This window comes from Podarcis bocagei, assembly GCF_964188305.1.
Source record: "Podarcis bocagei genome assembly, chromosome: Z".
Classification (NCBI taxonomy): domain Eukaryota; kingdom Metazoa; phylum Chordata; class Lepidosauria; order Squamata; family Lacertidae; genus Podarcis; species Podarcis bocagei.
Window position 1 is genome coordinate 42,700,912 of NC_138140.1, and position 21,126 is coordinate 42,722,037.

Below are 21,126 nucleotides of genomic sequence, written 5' to 3' on the forward strand. Positions count from 1 at the left end.
GACCATTAGGTCCAGTCGTGGCCGACTCTGGGGTTGCAGCGCTCATCTCGCTTTATTGGCCAAGGAAGCCGGCGTACAGCTTCTGGGTCATGTGGCCAGCATGACTAAGCCGCTTCTGGCAAACCAGAGCAGCGCACGGAAACGCCGTTTACCTTCCTACCAGAGCGGTACCTATTTATCTACTTGCACTTTGACGTGCTTTTGAACTGCTAGGTTGACAAGAGCTGGGACTGAGTAACGGGAGCTCACCCTGTTGCGGGGATTTGAACCGCTGACCTTCTGATTGGCAAGTCCTAGGCTCTGTGGTTTAACCCACAGCGCCACCCGCGTCCCTATTAAGGAAGACTCCCAAACAATTTTCAAGTGGTCCATGCTGGGGAGGGAAGGAGTTTTGAGAACTGTTGCTACAGACAATTCTGCTTCACCTTGTGAGGAGTACTCACCTGGAACAAAGTGAAGACCATGTAGTACTTGAAGATGATGCAGCCGATGCTTCAGACATCACAGAGCTGGGCCAACTGAGCTCCAGAATGAAGCCCAATTTCCTAATGGTGACAGAGCTCTGTGGCCACAATGTAGAGAAAGTGTTGGGAAGTAGGGACTGTAAGGGAGTATACTGAAAGTGGGTGTGGCTGGCTGCAGATGCACATAGGAGCACACCATACTGCATTTTGTTGCAGGTCTCCCTAGTTTGGTTCTCTATCCATCACCTCCTTCATAAGCTGTGTAGTGCTAGAAGTCTGAATGGTCCTTTTTTTTACATACACATGTAAGCATCTCAGAGTTGGTTCTTGTCAAGTTCTGAGAGGAAGTCTATGTGCCCCCTTGTATCTGATGGAGACAAACAGCCTTCAAATTGGCTAGGATTCCCCGACTCCAACACCCCAGTCCTTTATTTGAAACAGAGAATGATCCTCTGGAGTCACCCTGAAAGTTATCGCCTTCTAAAGGCGGCCCATGGACGGTCTGGGAATCAGCGTGTTTTTACATGAGTAGAATGTGTCCTTTCATTCAAAATGCATCTCTGGGTTATTTGTGGGGCATAGTAATTCATTCATTTCCCCCCCAAAATATAGTCCGGCTCCCCACAAGGTCTGAGGGACTGTGGACTGGCCCCCTGCTGAAAATGTTTGCTGACCCCTGCTCTAGTCCAACCCCCCTGCAATGTGGGAATAAGCTAGGGTCCTGAGGGTGCTAAGAGTTGTTAGCAAACCCTATTCTCTTTCTGGGAATATGAAAGAAAGAAGAGAAAAATACGCAGGTTTTTTCCACAGGAGCAAACCTTGCACAGGTTGCAGAATTTATTTTTCTTAGTGCAGAATTACAGTTGCTTTGAGCACACTGCATGCACACCCCTATCTGCAGGTTCCTTTCTGGGAAACAAGGAGACCAATAGGGGCTTTGCCGAACTTAGTCTTACCCACTTTGTCACACCAATCCCCTGTGTCACCCCCTCCCCTATCTGCAGGTTCCTTTCTGGGGAACAAGGAGACAAATAGGGGTTTCCCCAAACTTAGCCTTACCCACTTTGTCACACCAATCCCCTTTGTCACCCCTTCCCCTCCCCTTCCTTCCGAATTTCAGGCCTTGGATCTCATACCTGAGGCCAAAAAGCAAACGCAGGCAGGTTTGCTGAAGCTATCCCCCTCTGGCGACATATCTCAATCTCACAACAGCCACCTCCAGTGCTTCCTCCTTCTACAGTCCCACCCTCTCATTTAATGGCTTTGATTACAGTCCACTCACAGCCAACAGGTCCAACTGCCTCAACCACAGAGCAGGCATCTAACGCTCTTGGAAGAACGCAATGGCTTGTCTGAACTTGTTCCTGAAATAAGACAGTCTGGGCGTGGCCCTCTGGCTGTGTCCTCTGCCCTTGGCTTCCTTGCTGTCCCCCTTGAACATGCCAATTCCACCTCGTGCTGATGGAGCACAGTTGTTGTTGGCGTTTCCAGTTCCTAGCTGGGCCAGGTCTTCCTCACAAGCCCCCGAGAGCTCCTTTAACTCTCTGGAAGCATCTGCTCGGAGGTACTGCCATGCCTTGCGGCCGTTGTGGTCCCGAAGGCTTGTATTGGCTCCGTAGGCTCCCACCAGCACTTTGATGACCATCTCATGGCCTTGGAGGGCAGCCAGGTGCAAAGGGGTTAGTCTGCCACTGGCTGAGGGCATGTTGACATCAAATGGGTAGCAATTCCGTTCCGCAAAAGAAATCACCTCAATCAAGTCTTCATGGCGGCCATGTTTGGCCAACCAGTGGAGGACAGAGAAGCCCGTCACAAAGTCTCTCCTGGAGAGCAGGCTGGGGTCCTTGGCCAGTAAGTTGAGGATGCTCTCTGCGTCTCCTTGGGCGACAGTCAACATCCACTCGTGCTCCACTGGATCCAGAGCTAAGGACAAGTCATCAGTGTTCCCATCCATGAGAGGTTCCTGATCTGGTTGGGTGTCCAGCACAACGCTCTCCTGATGGGAAGCTGTCACCCACATAGGTTTGGCCTGGCTGCTTTGGAAGAGCTTATCCTTCAGTCCCTTCCTTCTCGTGCTACCATAACCCATTGATAGTCTGGCTGTGTCCACCCCCGTTGCCCAGTTCCCCGAACGCCTGCTTGACCTGTTCATGCTTCTGCTGAAGTTGGACAACTGTCCTCGTCGGAGAATTAAGCTTTCAGCCCGGCTGCTGGGCCTGGGAGACTGGCTGCCAATAGCAGTCTGCGGCCGAGCACGGGTGGCGTCTTCCTGTATGCATGGCTTAAAACCTGGAAGCACCTGTTGTCCCTCTTCCAAGCGATCTTCCCTTTGTTTTTCTGCCATGTCGTCTCCTCCAGAGTGCACCGATCCCCCAAAGTCCCTGGGTTTTTCCTGACTCTCCCGTTAAGTCGCTGTCAGTTTCTGGAAGAGCCACATGTTCAATGTGTTGCTTTCCTGTGTAGATAAGAAGGAAGCTCCTCCTGAGGTCTCAGTGCTGCAGGGTTTCCTGATTCTGCATGCAAAGGGGAACAGAAACTTTAGTTTAGTTACAAAGGAGGAAGAAAACACTTATTGCGAAACTGACAACTGCAAGCAGCAACCGTCTGGCCAGAGAAGGATAGGGTTCCACTGCAAGTCTACACTGCCATTGTTAAGCAATGGTCTTTAAGGTTGTATGCATACCTGCAGCACAGAGAGATAGATTGTTATGGGTACTGAAGGTTGATAGGAGACCCCTATTCCTACAATTTGTATAGTTAGCTGGGAAGAGGGATTGACTGTTAAACCACTCTGAGAACTGTACTTCTGTGAAGGAATTAAGTGAGTCACCTAACAACTTTCAGCACGCTTAACAAACTACATTTCCCAGGATTCCTTGGGGGGGGAGCATGACTATTTAAAGTGCCACTGCTTTAAATGTATAGTGCAGATTTCTATTGCTCCACTGTCGCCTCTACACAATAAGGTTTTTGAAACTCACAACAATGGTTGGCGGCAAGATTGGGTCATTTGAAGAAAAACAACCCAGCAGCACAGGAAGTTCTTCATTCATTAGAACCAACTAAAGTGTGACAGATTAGTGAGCAAAATTGCATGGAGTCCAGACTCCAGAACTCCTCTTTAGGCTGGTCTGTAAGACAAACAGGAGATAGAGGGGAGTTGTGCTGCAAACCCGCAGTTTGTATTAAGATAGAGTGCAGGAGGCACTGGATGTACTTAATTAAGATTAGGAATTAATTAGATTAGACTGTGCTAAGTGCAAGACAAAGTGCAAAATTTATCACAGCCAGATCTAATTAACAGTGAAATCCAGTGCATGTCTTTTCAGAAGTAAGTCTCACTGAATGACCTTATTCAGAAGACCCTCTGAATAAGGGTGCATAGGAATGCAGCCTTTGGCAAAGTAAAGCTTTCTCTACTTCACATTTTTGAACCTTTCGTTCCATTTTGCTTTTTACTTTATACTGTAATATGTTCATGGGCGGGTGTGCATTTGCAGAGCATTCAATACTTGGTAGTGAAAATATATACTGTGCATTGTATAGATGAGTGCTTGCTGTTAGATATACACTGTGTCTTTTCAATGGAGCATACAATAGACTGGTGGTTCTGGAGACCACTTTCAAGAAATAGTTCTCATTGTTAGCATACTTGGACTCTTTCTCCAATAAATGATCAGGGTGTTTAGAGACATAATTCTGAGTTAGGATGGCTCAGATTTTATTACGCCATTCCCTGGTGGGATGTGTGCTTATTCATCATATATAGAGTTATTTGAAATTTGACTGTTTCTGTAAGTCAAACACCGTGAAATATTGTCATACTGGTAAGACACTGTCATTGGTTGAATCTGCACTATACATTGAAAGCATTATCGTACCACTTTTAACACCCATGGATTTCCCCCAAAGAATGATGGAAAGTGTATATTCATTAAGGGCTGTGGGAGTGCTTAGGAGAGCCTCTATTCCCCCTCGCAGAGCTAGAATTCCAGAGTGGTTCAATAATCAATTCCTCCTCTCAGGAAACTCTGGGGAATCTAAAACCTGTTTGTCAGAGACATACACGTTAAATATTCCAGAGCCAAAAAGAACAACACCCACTTCTTTTCCTCCAGAGATGAATTTGCTTTTGCTTGGTGTTGTTGAGACACATTTTGAGAGGTACACAGGCATTCAATGTGAAACAAACATCTTTTTCAAGGGGTTGCCCAGCGTTTTGGGCCCTGGGCACATCTGCACACACCCATCCCCACACCCTCCCTCCTATTCTATTGATTTCAGACCTATTTCAGCAGATGAAAAAGACCTGGCAGCACCAGCACCCTCTGGCAAACACTTTGGCAAATTCTGGTCTGATTTTAAAATATTTTTTAAAATGGGCTTCTGACACTTCTTTTCCAATTGTCAAAAGTGTTAAAAATGCAAACACAGTTGTCTCTCCTTTGTTCCCTTTCCACTGTAGTTTGGATAAACAGGGATTATTGATCTGTGACTTTTTTCCTCAGCCAACATAGCAGCTTTCAGGGTTATTTTTCTGTTGGGGGGCATCAGAAAGATTCTGGAACTCAAGTCTCCATGCAAATGCCCTCTGTTTGGGCAGCCCTTCTTATTTTAGCTGTCCTTGCAACAGCCCTGTAAAGTAGGCTGCTGTTCTTTTAAAGCAGCTCCTCCTAATCAGTAATAACTCACACAGACATAACTTTATGGTAGTTAAGAAAAGCAGCCCTTATAGCCTCCCACTTGTCTTACTCCTCCAACATAACACCCAAGAGACAGAACCAGATTGCCTGCTTTAATTGTTTCCATATTACAGCTAACTAAGGGCTTAGTTAAGCACTGAGCCTAGGGCTTGCTGATCAGAAGGTTGGTGGTTCGAATCCCCGCAACGGGGTGAGCTCCCATTGCTCGGTCCCTGCTCCTGCCAACCTAGCAGTTCAAAAGTACGTCCAAGTGAAAGTAGATAAATAGGTACCTCTCTGGCGGGAAGGTAAACGGTGTTTCCCGTGCGCTGCTCTGGTTCGCCAGAAACGGCTTAGTCATGCTGGCCACATGACCCATGGCCAATAAAGTGAGATGAGCGCCGCAACCCCAGAGTCGTCCACAACTGGACCTAATGGTCAGGGGTCCCTTTACCTTTTAAGCTCAAGTATATTGGTTTGCCTATGGCTACCTATGTGTAAATGGCCTAAATTCAGACCTCTTGGCTCTCTCTTGCTGCACTGTGCTAATGCATAGTGGCACACCAACAGTCCAAACACAAGCTATTATGATTCAGTGGTGAAAGAAATGCTCTCTGCACCTACTCAAGGGCACCATCCTTTGCACTTATTTCATATGCTCTGGGCATGACCCCAACACACAAATTGAGCTTGAATGTCTTAGGTGTGGATTCAACAACATGCAGGCAGAGCAGTTTGCAATGTTCACCCATGTAATGAACATACAACATAATGCTTTTGATACCCTCAAGCTGTTCATTTCTACCTAGGAATGTCGTGACTGCAGGATAAAAAGTGGGAGAAAGCCATGCTTTAAACTGAATCTACTGTACTTCTGTAGTAGGAATTACACGTGGATGAACTGATATGTAGCATTTATATTAATAGTGGTTATCCTTGTGTTCAAAATGCTTGGCAACCCTTATCAGAGGCGAACTTGGGTAATATGGCACCATGAGCGAGGACAAAATCCACACACACACACCCCACACCACCGCGCACTCAGGGTGCATGAGCCAGCTCGTCTCCACCGTTGACCCTCGATTCGGGAAGCGCCCGCAGGATTGTGACCTGGCTGCAGCTTCACTCCCCCAAGTGCCACCTGCGCCTCGTCAGGGAAAGCGAATCTCCTATCTGCAGCAGGGACCAAGAGAGGGGAGGGGAGGAGGAAGCAAAGAGGCCCGCAGCTGCAGCAGCTCAGACCATGAGGATGCCTCCCCCGCAGGTAGATCTCGGGGCACGCACGCACCTCCTCGGCTCGTGCCCTGTGCGGGGTACCCGCTTGCATACCCCGAATCGGCGCTGCCCTTATTATGACCCTTGCCAATAGTAGTAGCATTTCCCAAAGACGGGGAACGATGGCTTTCCCCGAGTTTCTCTGGGGAATCCCAAGGGGCAACTTTTTGAAGTTCATACCCTGACGCGACCGTCTGTAAAACGAACTCTGAGACGCTGCCACGAAAGCCCTGACTTCAGCGTAGCGCGAGAATGATCCGGCGTCTTGCATGAAAAACCACCGTCTCATGTTCCACTTAGCCTTCGAACTACCTTTCCTGGGTGCTGACGTTTAGACACCTGTACACTTTCTTTTGGGGGCTTCTGAAAAAGAAACCCCCCTAGAAAGTCCTAGCTATTCCAGTAAAGGATGAGGAAGCAGTTTGGGAAGGGCGGGGAAGTTCCCAACGCTTTTCATTTTACCTTTTCCAAGCGTACCTGCAGGGTGGCGGGGGGGGGGGGCAGCGGCTCGGACCAGGTGCTCCCCAGGCCTTTCCCAGCTTGGAAGCCGCTGGGGCACCTTGCAGAGGCGCAGCCGCCCTCGGGGCTCCTCCTCCCCTTCTGAGCCTAATGTTCCTTCCGCGTCTCAGCGCAGTCTCCAGCCAGCGCCTCTTCGGAGTTCCTTTGTGCAAAGTTTGCCATCGGTGAGTTTCGAAGCGCTGCAGAAAAGCAACAGCGTGACCTTTGCTCTCGACCTATTGGCTGGGATAGATTAAGCCGCCGCATGTGATGCTGACTGCGTTCTTCCGCATGGCGAGAAACTTAAACAGCCAGCGATCTTTTATTCCGGGAGAAGCAAAAGGGTGGTGGTCTCCGGACGCAGCTGTACATCTCCCCTTCTGCGGAGTTGCAGAAGTCGGATTTAGGGCGGTGCGGATGGTTCTCCCGCAAAATTGAACAGACCCATAACTGAGAAGATCCGTTTGGGGGCGCCAAATTTTGACTTCTCGCTGGAAACCAAAGATGACCAAAGCCTGCCCCTATCCAGGGACAATGGTCCCCAAATGGACTGTCACCTTAAAAACCGTTTAGGGGTTGCTTACCTATCTAGTCTACAGTCCGGGGCCGATTCGTTCTATGGTTCCGGAGAGTCGATCTGCACTATGCATTTTTAAAGCAGCGTGGTACCACTTTAAGTAGCCACGGCTTCCGAAAAAGAATCATGGATACTGCATTTTGCTCAGGGTGCTGAGAGTTGCTGGGAGGCAATTCCCCTCCCAGAGCTGCAAATCCCAGAGTTCCCTGGGAAAGGAGGATTGTGAAACCACTCTGTGAATGAGTGGGTCTCCTAGCAACAGGGGGTCTCCTAGCAACTCTCAGCAGTACACCACGTCCTAAACTTCAGCTCCCATAATTCTTTGGAGGAAGCCTATTTTTATCACACTGTTGTTGTTTACCTGTAGTCGTGTCCGACTCTTTGTGACCCCATGGTCCAGAGCACGCTAGGCACTCTTGTCTTCCACTGCCTCCTGCAGCTTGGTCAAACTCATGCTGGTATCTTCAATAACACTGTCCCACCATCTCGTCCTCTGTCGTCCCCTTCGCTTGTGCCTTCCATCCTTCCCAACATCAGGGTCTTTTCCAGGGAGTCTTCTCTTGTCATGAGGTGGCCAAAGTATTGGAGCCTCAGCTTCACGATCTGTCCTACCAGTGAGCACCCTACTTTATCACACTACTTTAAACTATATAGCGCAGATAGGGGCCAGCGATTCTCAGTGGGGGACTTCCTAGCGCTGCTAATCCCTTCCTGATCAGCTGTTTGACAGTGGCCAAACAAAGAACAATCAGGAGTGTCCTTTGGCAGACATGTCTTTACCTGCTCCACATCTGGCACCACACGTGACACATAGAAAGCTGCTTTATATACCAAGTCAGAACATTGGTCCACCAAGCTCAGTATTATCTACACTGACCGGCAGCTGCTGTCAGGGGCTTCAGTCAGGGAACAGTCCCAGGCCTACCTGGAGATGCTGGAGGACTGAACCTTGGGCCAGCTGCATGTGAGACATGTGCTCTACCACTGAGCCATGGTGCTTACCTGATTTTAGGTGTGAGGCTGGTGGGTATATTTCGGAGGGAGACTGCCTTGTGCACCAAGTTAGGCCCCATGCTGGGCTTAGGTAGGTCTGGTGGGGCAGAGTTTTTGCACCACTGCAAATCAATTCTGCCTGCTGTTAATGCAGGAAACCAGTTCTGCTTGAGGAGGATGCGTAATGCATGTAATGGGGATTGCTAAACTAATAACAACAATATACTTAACATAGAATCATAGAATTTTAGAGTTAGAAGGGACTATGAGGGTCATGTAATCCAACACATTGCAATAGGATTTTTTTTTTTTTGCCCAATGTGGGGGTTCATGCCCGTGATTCTCAGCTTAAGAATCTCATGCTCTGCCAACTGAGCTATCCCAGTAGTTAATATGGTATCAATTCTAATCTGTTACCTCTGAGGATGTGGACAGGCTGCTTGGATGAGTGAAACCAGCCACCTGTTTCCTTGATCCTTGCCTATCCTGGCTTATAAAAGCTAGCCGGGAAGGGCTGGGTGATGGGCTTCGTGGGGTGATGAATGCTTCCCTCCGTGAGGGAGCCTTCCCAGACCTGCAGAAAGAGGCGGTCATACAAACGCTTCCTAAAAAACCATCTTTAGATGTGGCCAATATGGCCAACTATCACCCAGTCTCAAATCTTCCATTCTTGGGCAAGGTGATTGAACGAGTGGTTGCTGAACAACTCCAGGCACACCTGGAAGAAGCAGACCATTTGGATCCCTTCCAGTCGGGATTCAGGCCTCATCATGGGACTGAAACTGCCTTGGTTGCACTGGTCGATGATCTCTGGCGGGTTAGGGACAAAGGTGAGAGCTGTTTTCTAGTTCTGCTGGATCTCTCAGCGGCTTTTGATACCATCAACCATAACATCCTTCTGGACTGTCTAGAGGGGCGGGGAGCTGGGGGCACTGTCATACAGTGGTTCCACTCCTTCCTCCTGTGCTGTGTTGGTGGGGGAGGGTTGGGGGGGGATGAGTGTTCAGACCCCTGGGCTCTCACTTGTGGGGTGCCTCAGGGTTCTGTCCTCTCCCCCATGCTTTTCAATATCTACATGCAGCTGCTGGGAGAGATCATCAGGGGGGTTGGGCTAGGTGTTCATCAGTATGCAGATGATACCCAGCTCTACCTCTCTTTCAAATCAGAATCAGTGAAGGTGGTGAAGGTCCTGTGTGTCTGGAGGCGGTTGGAGGATGGATGGCGGTTAATGGATTGAGGTTGAATCCTGACAAGACAGAAGTACAGTCATACCTAAGGTTGAAGTTGCTTCAGGTTGAGTGCTTTTGGGTTGCGCTCTACGGTGACCCAGAAGTAACAGAATGCATTACTTCTGGGTTTCACCGCTCACGCATGCACGGATGGTCAAAATGACGACAAGCACATGTGCAGAAGCGGTGAATCGTGACCTGTGCAGACGCGGGTTGTGTTCGCTTCTTTATGCAAACAGGGCTCCTGAACGGATCCCATTTGTATCCAGAGGTACCACTGTACTGTTTTGGGGGGATAGGAGGCGGGCAGGTGTAGAGGACTCCCTGGTCCTGAATGGGGTAATTGTGCCCCTGAAGGAGCAGGTGTGCAGCCTGGGAGTCATTTTGGACTCACAGCTGTCCATGGAGGCGCAGGTCAATTCTGCGTCCAGGGCAGCTGTTTACCAGCTCCACCTAGTACGCAGGCTGAGACCCTATCTGCCCATGGACTGTCTTGCCAGAGTGGTGCATGCTCGAGTTACCTCTCGCTTGGACTACTGCAATGCGCTCTATGTGGGGCTATCTTTGAAGGTGACCTGGAAACTGCAGCTAATGTAGAATGCGGCAGCGAGACCACATAACATGGGTCTTGAAAGACCTTCATTGGTTCCCAGTACGCTTCCAAGCACAATTCAAAGTGTTGGTGCTGACCTTTAAAGCCCTAAATGGCCTCGGTCCAGTATACCTGAAGGAACGTCTCCACCCCCATTGTACTGCCCGGACACTAAGGTCCAGCGCTGAGGGCCTTCTGGCAGTTCCCTCACTGTGAGAAGCCAAGTTACAGGGAACTAGGCAGAGGGCCTTCTCAGTAGTGGCACCCGTCCTGTGGAACGCCCTCCTACCAGATGTCAAAGAGAGAAACAACTACCGTACCACACTTTTAGAAGACATCTGAAGGCAGTCCTGTTTAGGAAAGCTTTTAATGTTTAACAAACTATTGTATTTTAATATTTTGTTGGAAGCCGCCCAGAGTGGCTGGGGAAACCCAGCCAGATGGGCAGGGTATAAATAATAAATTATTATTATTATTAAGCTTTATAAGACTGCAGCTTTCCGATATCACAAGAATCTTAGGTTCTGCAGCAACCAGCCAACACAGCTTTCTCAATGGAAGTTGCAACACTGTGGTCTAGAATATTATTACCATATTGGTTATTGCAAATGAGAGACATAAAGTATGTTAAAATCAATGATTTTTAGGCCAGTTTAGGCTGACCAAACAGAATACAAGCATTCAGTTTTCCCTTATGCTGCCCGATAGGCAGATGTGAACTTTAAAAATCTGCTTCTCATTAATTATAGGGAAGATAAAAGCAGTATCTTTTCCAGTCTGCATCTTCTCCTAAGCATTTCTTGAGATATCCACTAGGGGTAGTGTGTGATCCGTTTATTCCTAAATGAAACTGATGTTGCAATCCTAAACACATCACTGTCACTTGCAAAGGTAAGTAGTAAGTCTAATTTGACTTAATGGGACTTACTTCCAAGGAAGCATGCACTGCTAAGGAGTTGCTTATTGTGCTGAACCCATTAGCACTTAGCTAATTCCTATGTATAAGATTTATTACCTGCCCCTCACCATAAGGTCCCTGGGCAGGTTACAGCAATAGAATGTGCACTTATTTAAAAAAACAAAATAAAACCACTACCAAGGTAAAACACATGAAACTGCTCCAATGGGTTGGGGTCTATATAACTCCAGCTTATAGAGGTGAGTCCCAGGAAAAAAAGTACCTTAGTGGTCCAAGACTAGGATAAAGAGGTGCATCTTGGGTGAAGCTGTTTGGTGAAGGTGCTAGTCACACCTCTGTAGGGAAGGCATCCCACAATTTGGTGGCTGCCACAGAGAAAACCCTCTCCTAGGACACAACTCCCCAACACCTGAGAAGGTCAGTAGGGATGGAAATGGCCTTTCAGATATTTGGGACTTTGGTCATTTTGGGCTTTAAGCAATAATGTGAGCACCTTGAATTGGTCCCAGATACAAATGGGTACAAAGGGATACAATGGATACAAAGGGACGTGGGTGGTGCTGTGGGTTAAACCACAGAGCCTAGGACTTGCTGATCAGAAGGTTGGCAGTCCAAATCCCCAGAACGGGGTGAGTTCCCGTTGCTCGGCCAGCTTCTTTTTTTTAAGGCTTTAATTTTTTGTGAAAGGTGGAAAGGGAGTGTGCCTACATGGAGAGTTCCATGAGAATAAGTTTAATGATGATCATAGATTTGTTTTTTTTTGTACCCTTCCCATCTGTCTGGGTTGTCCCAGCCACTCTGGGCAGCTTCAACAAAAGATATAAAAAGAACACAGCAGAAAATCACACATTAAAAGCATCCTGATACAGGGCTGCCTTTAGATGTCTACGGGAGGTCATATAGTTGTTCATCTCTTTGAAATCTGATGGGAGGGTGTTCCACATGATGGGCACCACTACCAAGAAGGTCCACTGCCTGGTTCCCTGTAACTTCACTTCTTGCACTGCCAGAAGGACCACAGTGTCCAGGCTGAACAATAGGAGTGGAGATACTCCTTTAGGTATAAAGCACTGAAGCCATTTGGGGCTTTAAAGGTCAACACCATTGTGCTGTTGTTTGTGGATTCCAATATGAGTGCCCTTCACATATGGTGCCTGTGGTATGCACAGTGCAGTCCTGTGTCTACAGTTAATAGGTGGAGAGTGTTACTCGCAGAGCACCTAGTTGAGGCTGATCCAGTTCTGGTCTCTTCCTATGCTCCACTGTAAGACTGTGACCAAATGAAGATTTGTGGCTACCTCAAGCCAGCTTTCCTCTGTCTTCCCTTAACCTCTGCTCTCACTTTGCTTAACATCCTGCCTCATGAAGGGTTCTGGAGAACTGAAGGTTGCTCACTGTTTTGAGATATTTCAGGCCAGTGTCCAGTCTGGTCCTGTTCTCAGAGTAGCCAACCAGAATGCCTGTGGGAAGCTTGCATGCAGGACATGTGTGCAAAAATACAACAAAGTTTCACAACAACTACAAACTGGCAAGTCCTTGGTTTGAATGTCACCTCCTCCCAAACTCACCAGGTGGACTTTGGCAAACTACTCTCTTGGTGCCTTTGCAACACAGAGGATAGTATACTGATTTACTTTGTAAGGGCTGGAATGTGGAATGCTTTAATGCTTGAAAGAGCCTATATAAATGTTCAGTATCATCACATGTGCATGACTAAAGAGAAAAACAAATTGTAAATAGGGGAAACACATGGCCGCAAAATGCAACAAATACAGTATGTGGGTTTTTCTTATGTAAAGCTTAAGATAAGCTGTTAATGAATGGTCACTTGGCTTATCTTTAAGCTTTACAAAGAAATTGTCACAGATTGTACTTCTTGTATTTCATGGCTATGGGGCCCTGCTGTTCGCAACATTTTCTATCTCAACAGAGCAAACGCATCTGCAGCTGCCAACTGAGACTTACATTTAATGCATCTGTTGAAATGGACTCAACATTCTGTAATAAAGCCTGTTAGGCTTTTAGATGCCACACGACTCTTTGATGTTGATGCTGCTTCCAGTTTCCTTTGGCTGTGTACAGGGGCGTAGCGGGGGTGTGTGGGGGGAGATGCCCACGCCAAATAAAAATGCATACTTAACAAAAAGTAGAAATTGGAGCTTTTCGGGTTGTTGGGCTCACATAGAGCACAATATTCCTTCATTGCAGGGCGTTGTATTTGATGACTCTTGTGGTCCCTTCCAACTCTTTTGATTTTGTGATTTATCCTGTCTGCCCTAGGCAGCGGACAAAGAGAGGTGTGCGAGTAAATAAGCATTTATTGCTCCACCCACTTTTGCTTCTGGCCCTGCCCACACTGGCATGTGGCCCCTGAGAGAGGTTCCCTAGAAAGGAATGTGGCCCTCTGAGAGAAAAGGGTTGCCTAGCCCTGATCCAGCCCAAGCAGGAGAGAAGCTGGCTTGGCTCAAGGGGATTGCAGGGCCAGCTTAGTAAGCAACTGTGCAGTTAGAGCCTTAGAGGTAATGCTAGGCTTAAGTTAGGTACATAGCTGTCATCGTTTCCCTTTTCTTGCGAGGAATCCTATTCGGAATAAGGGAATTTCCCTTAAAACAAGGGAAACGTTGACAGCTATGGTTAGGTAGTTTTAGCTCTTTAGATGCTAAGGTGCCATGCTTCACTTATTTCCAGCTGAGGTCAGCCAGCTGCACTTGGAGGCCTCTCCTGCTAATTCTGTTGCGTGGGGGCCCTGAAGTCCTGCCCTGAGGGCACCGCTAGTAGTAAGGCTGGAGCGCCCTCCTCCTCCTCCTCTCCGCTCTAGTTCGCGGTCTCCGTCCCTCCCTCCCCTTTCTTTGGCTTCCTTCCTCCCCGGTCTCATTCAAGCCACCCAGGCAAGCGCACAGTCACATCATAGCCGCACGGACCCTAGCCTTGCGCGCGTCTCGGACTGCACCATTTCGCCCGGGGGAGGCGTCGGGGGGAGGAATGCTGTGGAGTCGCCTGTGGAGACTCCTCGAAGCGCGCGGGAGGAGCTGACTGCTTCAGAAAGGAAGGATCCCGCCAGCGCCCTTCTTCTCTGCGCCCTAGCCGGCTTTCTAGCTCCAAACGAGTGGCAGAGGATTCGGTCTTGTCCACGCCCCATTTCTCTCCCACCCCCCACCCCCATGCCGCAGTAGCCGGGTCCTTCCTCCACCCGCTCAGTCAGTGTAACAGTGTCTCCTGGACTGAGGTAGAGTTTGCAGCGGGCTCGGCTTCCGAGGAGGCGAGGCGAAGGGGCCATGGCGGCCACCGAGATAGCGCGCCAGGTGGTGAGTGCGCGGCGACTGGCGTGGAGGGCGCACCGCGCTCCGGACTGGGGTGGGCCTCCTTGAGTATGGCTGACCGGCCGGCCGGCTAGCTTGCCTTGCCTGCCGCTAGAACTCCAGCTCTCGGGGACGGGCAAGGTTTGCGCGCGCTTCTTTGGCGAGAGAAGCCGCGGCTAGGTGGTGATGCCGACAACGGGCCAGAGAGGAAAGAGGCAGCTTGGCTAATGAATGAATGCTGGGTGGATACCCGGATGGCCACTTCAGGAAAGCGGGCGCGAGCTGCATATACACTCCCCAGCCCGAGATATTCCCATGGTTCCAAATTAAGAACTGGGCGTTAACACAGCGGGAGAGGTGCTGGGGGATTCCGAAACCTTCTTTTGTAAATGATCAGAGATGTGAATTCTTAAATCTCGGTCTTATTTTTACAAATCGCTGTTACTGTCAGCGCAGAGGGATGTGGAGCGGGCTGGTGATATAAGAGAAGCCGCTGGGGTGATGCTCTTGGCAGTGACTTTCCCGTTATAGGTTCGGGTGATGGCGAATGCGGGGAGGCATTGGACTGCTGCTGCTGCTTTTTGTCTTTTTTTGCAGGCTGGATTTTATAGGCGTGTGTGCGGGGGCGGGTGGGAAGACAGGAGGACAAGAGGATGTTACTGGCTAAAGGTGATGGGTTTGGGGTTTTTTTTTGAGGGAGAGCCTTTGTATTAAACAAAAGAGGGTTGGCTTGATTGTGTGTGATCTGACTGGCCGTGACGGGCCGGATTTATTGGGTAGCGTGTTGCATAGGACGAAGGAAGCAGTGCTTTGCAGATGACTGTCTTAAAGGCTTGGCCTGATGAAACGGGGAGATGTGGGTTGAATGATGCGGTGGGTGTGACCTCTTCTTGCATTAGCGTGGGATAGTTGGGGGCAGATTTTAACTAGGTTTGGGTTGCTCAGTTGTGGAGCCTTCTTCATTTCTGGGCTACGCTAAACTGGAGCTGTGGTGCATGTGTGCATTTTGCAGACGAGGGAGTATTTATATTTATTTCTTTTGCAGGCTGTGGGGTTGCAACTGCCAGGGGTCACAGCAGGCACCTCCATAAATAAAATGCTTTCGGTTTGATCGTAAATTGTTTCATCTTCAAGCAGCTTAATTTTCATTGTGATCATTTTCCATAAAGTGTTCATTTCTCTTTCTGGCTCCATTTAGATTCCTATATATTGGCTTTTTTCTTTTGGGTGCATCACTCACATCACAATGCCTGGCATCTCCCAATATGACAAAGAATTCTTTATGTTTTTTAATTGGAAGGGTGGGAGATTTTTGTCTCTGCACAAGCTCTATAATGTCCAGAGCTCACCTGCCCTTTTGTCTCTGCTGTGATGAAAGGGAGCACAGAGGCACTCCTGAGGCAGGAGATGGAGCCCTTTGCAAACCAAATTAATTGAACATCTTTGGCTTGTAGATGGGTTTAATTTGTTTGCAATTCCCTGTTCATTTTAACTAGGGAAAGGACCACAGGAGCTCCTGGAATTTCTAACCTGCCAGGATGTTTAGAAGAAGGAGCATGCAGTGTAGTACAGCAATTGGGGATGGGGATTCTCTGTCCCTCCAGATACTGGACTACATCTTCCATCATCCCTCACCATTGGCCATCTTGGCTGGGGATTATTAGAGTTGGAGTCCAACAATAGCTGGATGGCTAGAGGTTCCACACCCCATTTTAAATGGATCATCTTTGTGTGTTAAAATAATGTGTTGTACTGCATGATGTTCTAGGGCTGGAATGAATCCAGTTTCTCCAGTTTCAAATATTTAAAGAGAAGCGACCATAACTCAGTTAGTGAACATTTGCCTTGTATGCAGAAGGTCCCAGATCTTAATCTCTGGCATCTCTAGTTAAAACAAATAATGGGGAGCAAGTGAATGGAAGACCCCTAGTTGAGGTTCTAGAGGACTGCTGCCAATCAGAGCAAGCAGTTTGGGGCTAGATGGACAACTAGCTTGTATTAGACAGCTCCTTATAGCCCTACATTTCATGAATCTGACCTTCAGAGTGCAATATTTCAGTTTGTTCAGTTGGGTGGTATCCACAGTTCGTTCCAAGTGTATATCACCGAGTGACATATATTTGGCTTGGCATGGTGAGAGTAGGTACAGATCCCTGCTTGGATCCGTGAAGCTCACTGTGAGGCCTTTGCAGGTCACTTGTAATCTATGTCCCCTCAAAAGAGCTCTGAAGACAAAATGGGATGACCTCATTTATGCTGCCCTAATAAACATCTTGACTGAGGTTTGGAATGCCAGTGTGATAAAAAGTTAAAAATAAATGTGCTACACTACGCTTTGCCAACCTGGTGGCTCCCAGTTGTTTTGGGCTACAGCTGGCAGTCAGCGCCAGCCAACCTGGTGAACATCACAAGAGGCTGCTGGATCAAGTCAATGGCCCATCTGTCTAGTCCAGCATCCTGTCCTCATAGTAGACTCTTTAACAACAACAACAACAATGACATTTCTGCCCTACCTTTCCTCCCAAAGAGCTCAAAGTAGTGGCATGGATGGTTCTCCTGTCCCTCTGTTTTACCTTCTCAATAACCCTGTGAGGTAGGTTAGGCTGAGAGATGGTGATTGGCCCAAGGTCACCAAGTGAGCTTTATGACTGAGTGGAGATTTGAACTCTGGTCTCCCAAGTTCTAGCCCAATACTCCAGCCACTATACCACATTGGCACAGATGTATGTGGGAAGCCCAAAAATGCCCTCTTACAAGGAAGTTGCCTTATATCAGGTCAGAACATTTTTCCAGAGAGCTCCAGATTGCTTACTCTGATTGGCAGATGGTTTTCCAGGATTTCAGACCAGGGACATTCCCAGCTCTACCTGGAGATGTCAGGGGTTGAACCTGAGACCTTCTGCAAGTGAAACAGATGCTCTGCCACTGAGCTGTGGACCTTCCCTTCAAATGTGCGTCCGGTTGGCAGGACAGGAAGACGGGCCCTTCCCAAGGATCTGGAAAAGCTTGTATGAGAAAATGCACTGTTTCAGACAACCTGTTCCATTCTGTGCAATGCTTTGTAGGTCAGAACCAGCAAAGAGACTGAAAACAGACTGATAGCCAGAGAAAATTGTTGTGACATGGTGTGTGTGTGTGTGTCACATGTAAAGGCACTTAAGCGGAAGACCACAGTGAGAAGGCTTCTTGGGACTGCAGAACATGCTACTGCCAATCCACATGGCTAATGCTTGGCATCTGGGTGGCCTCAGACAGAAGAGGTTGCTGGATTAGATGGGCCATTTGCCTGACCCAGCAGGAGTCTTCTTATGTTCTTAAGTTTAAGGCAGCTTCTTACCCAGGTTGCCTGATTTCCAAAGCACCACCAACTAATATTTGCTTTTAAGTTCATCTTTTAAAAAAACAAACAAAAAACAACAACAGCAATTCATCTGCTCAGCTGGTTTGAATTTTAAAAGAAAGCTGCAGCTTCTTTTAAATTAACTTAGCTGCTAGCCTAGGGAAACGCAGCAATCCCCACGTACTCAAGCCGTTCTGTCCACAGCCATAACAAACGCAAGATCCCCAGACACCCTTCTGCCACATGACATGCAAAGGGCTGGCTCAAGACATTTAGACACCCGAGGCAAACCACAAGATGGGTGAGTGAAGAGCTACATCAGGAACAAGGGGAAGAAGCAAAGCAACCTTACCCAACAGCTGAAATGGGGATCAGAGGCTGCCATGGAGGGAAAAGGGACCCACTCTGAATCAGGCCAGGTGGGTGCAGAGTCCAGGAGACCCCCAGAGGGCAGCTCCTGCAATTACTTCCTTGGGGGTGGGAGGAAACCAGCAATGCCTTCTGTTTGCCAAGAGACAGTATTCAGGAGTGGGGGTGGGAAATGCCAAGGTGGCGCTGGATCCAGCCTCCAAAGAGCACACCACAGCTATTGCTGTTACCATGGCGGTGGCAGCAGGCGATGCATTCTTTGGGTGCTGGATCTGCTGCCCAAGGCAGTTGCCTACCTAGCCTCATGTAGACTTGAGAGGCAGTGCAAGAAGAGCCCTAAATCAGGGGTGGAGAATGTTTTGGCTCTTCCCAGCTTACATTATTCCTGATCACTGGCCATGTTGGCTAGGGATGATGGGTGTTGGAGCCCAACAACAACATCTGGAGGACCACATGTTCCCTGCCCCTATTCTAAATCCAACACTGATACTCCAAAACATAACTGAAGGAAGATTATTGAGGTAGGAATAACCTGTTTTTCTTATAGCAAGACATGTGAATTATTTGTGGATGTTGCTCACTTGTACTCTAGAGTGTGTGTGTGTGTCACTCTGCCTAAGGATAGAAGAGACTGGAGCCTAGTGTGGACACAGGTTCATAGCAAACTACCTTATCCCAAGTCAGAGCATTGGTCCATCTAGCTCTTGGCACTGACAGGTCTACCCCTCCCCTTCCATGTGTCCCAGTGGTGAGAGTGGTGCTCCTTGCCTCTAGTGTGGGTGTGGGAAGGGGTTTATTGGTTTGTTGTTGATGATGATGATGATAATACTTTTATGATTTATACCCCGCCCATGATATAATTTTATAAACATCAGGTGTTAAAAACCTCCCAATACAGGGCTGCCTTCAGATGTCTTCTAAAAGTTGTGTAGTTCTTTATCTCCTTGATGTTGAAGGGAGGGGTTTCACGGGGAGGGCACCACTACCGAGGAGGCCCTCTGCCTGTTTCCCTGAAATGTCACTTCTCGCAGTGAAGGAACCACAGAAGACCCTTGGAGGAGGACCTCAGTGTCTGGGCTGAGCGATGGGTGTGGAGACACTCCTTGAGGTATACTAGGCTGAGGCCATTTAGGGCTTTAAAGGTCAGCACCAACACTTTGAGCTGTATTCAGAAACGTACTAGGAGCCAGTGAAGATCCTTTAGGCGGCCACATGCAGTCACCAGTCTAGCTGTTTTTATTATGCATTTTGTGTTGCTCGTCTTGTATTTTATGTTGTGAACCAGCCTGAGATCTATGGATGAAGAGTGGTATACAAAATTTAATAATAACAATAACAATAATATTTAGGCATTCACTTCCATTGCCTTTCTGTGATGCATTCAGCCAGAATTCATCTTTTGTAGATCCTTCTGTACAGGGGCTACTTCTTCTGCTGAGATTGGCCTGAACTTAGAGCACTGAGGAAGTATTTAAGAAGCTGAACGTTTCGGGATGTGGGAAATGAATTCTGTGGCCTTGGTGCAGTGCAACTGAACATGAAGAAGGTTGGGGAGTGGGTAGCATCTGGTGCAATCTACCATGTAGCGTGTATGTACACAGTTGTCTCATGGAGAAATAGCACTGGTTGTGCCTGAGCAAGGGTTTGGTGGTTTGATATCCATTAAGAACCTAAGAAGAACCTGCTGAATCAGGCTAATGATCCATCTAGTCTTGCATCCTGTCCTCACCTTGGCTGGGCAGATGACTAGAGGAAGCCTGAAAGCAGAACCTGAGTCCAGCACCACTCTCCCCACCTGAGATTCCAAGCAGATGGCTTTCAGAGGCACATTGCCTCTGACAGTGGAGATAGAACATAGCCATCCATCAGGGATAGTCGCCACTGACAGCCTTATCCTCCCTGAATTCATCTAATCCTTTTTCAAAGCCATCCAGCTTGGTGGCAATCACTACTTCTGGGAATGAATTCAAGAGTTTAACTCTGCGCTGTGTGACTAAGTACCTTCTTTTGTCTGGCTTGAATATTCTAGCATTCAGTTTAGTAGCCCCTAGTTCCCGTATTAAGAGAGAGGGAGATAAACTGTTCTCTTAATCTACTTTCATTCCACCATGCATAATTTTACACACCTGTGTCTTGTCTCCTCTTCCTTGCATTTCCTCTAAACTAATCTTAATTTATTGTCATTATTACACCCGTGAGGTCTTCTCTTTCCCTAACACAATGCAGAGTGCCTGGTAGAATACACCTGTGGGAGAGGTGAGGAAGGCTGTTCTGGTTTCCAGTCGAACAGCAAGCAAAATGAGCAGGGTTGTGACCCTCATGTTTCTTGGCAGTCTGTCTTCTGAGCAGATATATAAGGAAGGGCTTTCTAAAGAAACCTGAATGTTTAAAATCATAACTGCGTTTTCTGTGTTGAGCGTGCATAGGTCTATTTAATATGCATTGTCAACCTGCCATGGATGGTAACAAGGCTTGGCTGATGCTTCCAGGCAAATGAGAGTTAGTGGGTTGTCTTAATGTGTGTGGCTTTTTGACAAGCAAGAAATGAATTTACCACAAACGGCGAATGTCTTCATTTTAGTGCATGACTCATGCTGGCTGTCTTTTTTAAAAAAATAATATTTTTATTAAAGATTTTATTGGTTCACAAAAATGTGCATTGTCTTTTTTCATGTTGTAGAGTCCTTTTTTTACTTTTGATGCAAGACATTATACAGAATAAGGTGAGGGAAGAAGAAAGAGGAGAGGGAGAGAGGAGATTGGGGTGGTAATATTTAGTATGTTTGTGGGGCTGTCCAGATTTGGATTGCTAGGGGTTCCAGGGCCAGGATGGATAGGAAGGGAGATAGTGGGCACCCTTGTTTAGTACCTCTTTGTATTGCTATGGTA

At 47.9% G+C, this 21,126-nt stretch overlaps 2 protein-coding genes and 1 long non-coding RNA gene across 10 annotated transcripts in view; 1 reads left to right on the plus strand and 2 right to left on the minus strand.

The window, feature by feature from the left end:
• LOC308578607 overlaps nt 1-21,126 on the minus strand; it is a 135,494-nt gene that overhangs the window by 15,469 nt on the left and 98,899 nt on the right. The gene's annotated exons all lie outside the window — the stretch shown is intronic.
• SOWAHD (sosondowah ankyrin repeat domain family member D) lies at nt 1,245-7,026 on the minus strand. 3 transcript variants are annotated; one of them, XM_081179056.1, is made up of 2 exons: nt 6,899-7,026; nt 1,245-2,971 (listed from the first exon to the last, which is right to left on the minus strand). In XM_081179056.1, the coding sequence occupies exon 2, from the start codon at nt 2,806-2,808 to the stop codon at nt 1,786-1,788; it is 1,023 nt and encodes a 340-aa protein (XP_081035182.1). In that variant the 5' UTR covers nt 2,809-2,971; nt 6,899-7,026; the 3' UTR covers nt 1,245-1,785. The 3 variants fall into 3 exon arrangements, with proteins under 3 accessions (XP_081035182.1, XP_081035181.1, XP_081035183.1); XM_081179055.1 differs by having other exon boundaries at nt 1,245-2,977; nt 6,884-7,014; XM_081179057.1 differs by having other exon boundaries at nt 1,245-2,977; nt 6,899-6,923.
• The window catches only part of SEPTIN6 (septin 6), a 50,587-nt gene continuing 43,600 nt past the window's right edge, over nt 14,140-21,126 (plus strand). For 4 of the 6 annotated variants that reach the window (XM_081179043.1, XM_081179040.1, XM_081179042.1 and 1 more), the window contains exon 1: nt 18,237-18,287. In XM_081179043.1, the coding sequence (XP_081035169.1) occupies nt 18,252-18,287 (36 nt within the window). In that variant the 5' untranslated portion in view covers nt 18,237-18,251. Of the gene's footprint in view, nt 14,535-18,236; nt 18,288-21,126 lie in introns of those variants that run through there. The other 2 variants (XM_081179045.1, XM_081179041.1) reach the window with 2 other exon arrangements.

Coding starts and splice junctions, on each gene's coding strand:
- SOWAHD (XM_081179056.1), bottom strand. CDS start 2,808: ATGGCAGAAAAACAAAGGGAAGATCGCTTGGAAGAGGGACAACAGGTG.